The sequence below is a fragment of the Phaethon lepturus genome, unplaced genomic scaffold, assembly GCF_000687285.1.
Source record: "Phaethon lepturus isolate BGI_N335 unplaced genomic scaffold, ASM68728v1 scaffold22993, whole genome shotgun sequence".
Taxonomy (NCBI): Eukaryota; Metazoa; Chordata; class Aves; order Phaethontiformes; family Phaethontidae; genus Phaethon; species Phaethon lepturus.
Window position 1 is genome coordinate 8,096 of NW_010531480.1, and position 2,678 is coordinate 10,773.

Here is a 2,678-nt window from a genome sequence, read left to right on the forward strand (position 1 = left end):
GCTGCCTTACAGATGGTGATTCAGACCTTGGAATTTCAGAGTCACTTTGGCTGTTTTCCAAATCCTCCCCACTGGAAGGCTCTACAGATGGCTCATTCTCAGTTTCTGGATTTGTGTTCCCATTATTACGGTTGACATTTATTTCCAAACTGAATCTGAAGTCACCACTATTTGGGTTAGTCCGGCTCACTGCTCTCCAAGACTGGTTTCCTCGTTGCCCACTTCGTGTTGTATTTCCAGTCTGTCGGACTGAATTAAGCCAGTCTATTATAGAATCTCCATTTGAAACATCTTCTGCGGACTCTGCACCTGCAAAAAAGACAGGGAACTACCAAAATTAGAGTACTGAGCTAATTTTGGAGTGATCTTTTCCAAGAACATAATTGCTTAGTTTAACAAGTGACAATTTAGAAGTGCTTAATCCTACCAAGTGCTATTGTGGTTTCACAGGTAGCATCACAATTCTTATCTACCAGAGCTCTTTTAAGGGAGCAGGAGTGGACATTTTTCTAATATGTACAGATAGGGTACAGCCATCACATAGCAAGATATTGTTTATCTTAAGTAAACAGAAAGTCACATTTCAGGTGTCATAACACATCAACATTCTGTGTTTTCCTTTCCAAACAATTAAGTGATCTATTGACCACTAAATAGAGAACTAAGTTTGTCCTGACCCTTCACTTCAAGAATGGCTTTATAGCAAATCTGTCTCACTGAAGAATGAACCCCGGTGGTAAGCTCCAAGCGACCTCCACCAATCTCTATACAAGGGTGATAACAAAAGCAACACAGCATTTTTGGAAGGGAAGAGTAGTGAATAAAAAAAAGAGGGATTGCCAAAAAGCATCCCAGAAGGGAACAGACAGGAAGGCAATTTAAAAAAAAAAAAAAAAGAAACCTAAATGAAACTTTATCTTGATGCAAGTAAGAGATGTGTTATGAGTAAAATCTGTCCCAGACTGACCTCTGCAGCAGATATCACAGGTAATGTTCACTTAGTTTTGAAAAAAAGCTCACCTTGCACCTGCCTAGGCTTAACTTGTTCCACTCCTGCACTCAAGTTAAGGTCCGTATGGGGTGCTAAAGTTAAGAGTTTTCACAAATACTGTATATACCTCTATTCTCATCACTGTTTTGCTGTGGTGGACCTTCTTTAACTTGGTGTAGCCTTCTCAGCAACTCTTCTTCAGTAATTTCACCTTAGAAAATAAGCAAAATTTTCCAAAAATATTTCCAAATCATATGTATGGCAAGCATTATCAAAAGCTTCTAAATAAAGTACAAGCCACTGCTTGTCTTTTTTTCTGATTAAATCCTGCCATAATGAGACTGCCAAACAGGTTGCTAAGGGGAAGTTCAGGCACTTCAGCACCATTGTCCCAAGTTAAGTTTTGCTGAAGCTGAAAGATCCAAGTTTAAACCTATTCAAGACAGATGTGCTTTCCGGTTCTGTAATCTCTACAACTTCTCAACCATTTTTGTCATCCTATACCAATTAAATGGCTGTCCAGAGCAAAATACTTAAGAAAACACTTTCACAGGCATGAAAAAAAGGTTTAAATAAGTTGAAGTCATGTCTTATATTAGAACTGGTTTGAGTTAGGTATTATCCTATGAAGAGTCAATTTAAAGTAGTAAGTCAATTGAAAACTGACATAAAAACGCCTGTGCAGACTCTCACACCAGACTACTTATCCTAGTTACAAGCTCTTAACCTCACCAGCACAAAATTTTCACACAGATGCTTAAGGGAGATTACTTTTTGATCAGAAATGGCTAAGGGTCCATAACTGGAACGGGGTCAACTCTGGGCATTCCCACCAAGTTGTGTAAACACTAGACTTTTGTATCCAATGAATCCACATCATCCTAACTACCTCTCCACTAAGTAGGGGACCTCTCAAATTTCAGTATGCACAAATTAGCAAGCAGCTACTTCCTATCATGGAACACAACTGCAGCACACAAACTAAATGGGTGAAAGTTTCAGGAGAACAGAAAATGACACAAATCACCTACAAACAATTCTAGTAAGATGTACATACACAAGCATTACCTACCTGGTGTTCCTAGCAAATTGTTATCTCTCATAAGCCTGTAGTCCTCTTCACTCAGGTTGTTTACAAACTGATAGAAAGCTTCTTCTCGATCTAACCGATCTAGCTGACTCTGACGTTGTGCTTCTGATTGATCAATATTTCCTTTATCACTAGAATCTGAGCTTTCCATCTTGATGAGTGGAAGAGTACCTAAAAAGGAGAAAATAAATCCTTCATCCAGCTTAGTGAAATTGAGGCATGTTTAACTTGTACTACGTTCTTCATTGTTATCCTTAAATTTGGCGAGGTGGGGGGTTTGCTAACGAAGCTTCAGTTAAGATAAGCTGCATAACCACAGGGATCACAAACGAAATAATTCTCAAAGCATGAGCCTCTTCAGGAAGTACAAACAAAATCTATACCCATCATTACCAAATACTCAACAAGCAAGCATGAACATGTGGAACATCAGCCATAACCCTTAGTCCATCTTTACATAGTTGACTACACGTCCAAGACGATCCGCTTTCTTCATGTAAAATATTCCTAATGTGAGGCAGCTGCAGTAATCAAAAGCATGCCTTACAGTGCCATACAACACTGTAGTACAAGACATAAGCAAGCCATTCTTGGTCA

At 38.9% G+C, this 2,678-nt stretch overlaps 1 protein-coding gene across 1 annotated transcript in view; it reads right to left on the bottom strand.

Moving 5' to 3' along the window:
* The window catches only part of RLIM (ring finger protein, LIM domain interacting), a 3,804-nt gene extending 1,572 nt beyond the window's left edge, over positions 1–2,232 (bottom strand). Inside the window, exons 1-3 of the mRNA XM_010284589.1 lie at positions 2,064–2,232; positions 1,119–1,202; positions 4–309 (exon numbers count right to left, since the gene is read on the bottom strand). Of these exons, the coding sequence (XP_010282891.1) occupies positions 4–309; positions 1,119–1,202; positions 2,064–2,232 (559 nt within the window). The remainder of the gene's footprint in view (positions 1–3; positions 310–1,118; positions 1,203–2,063) is intronic.
* Between the last annotated feature and the right edge of the window lie 446 nt (positions 2,233–2,678).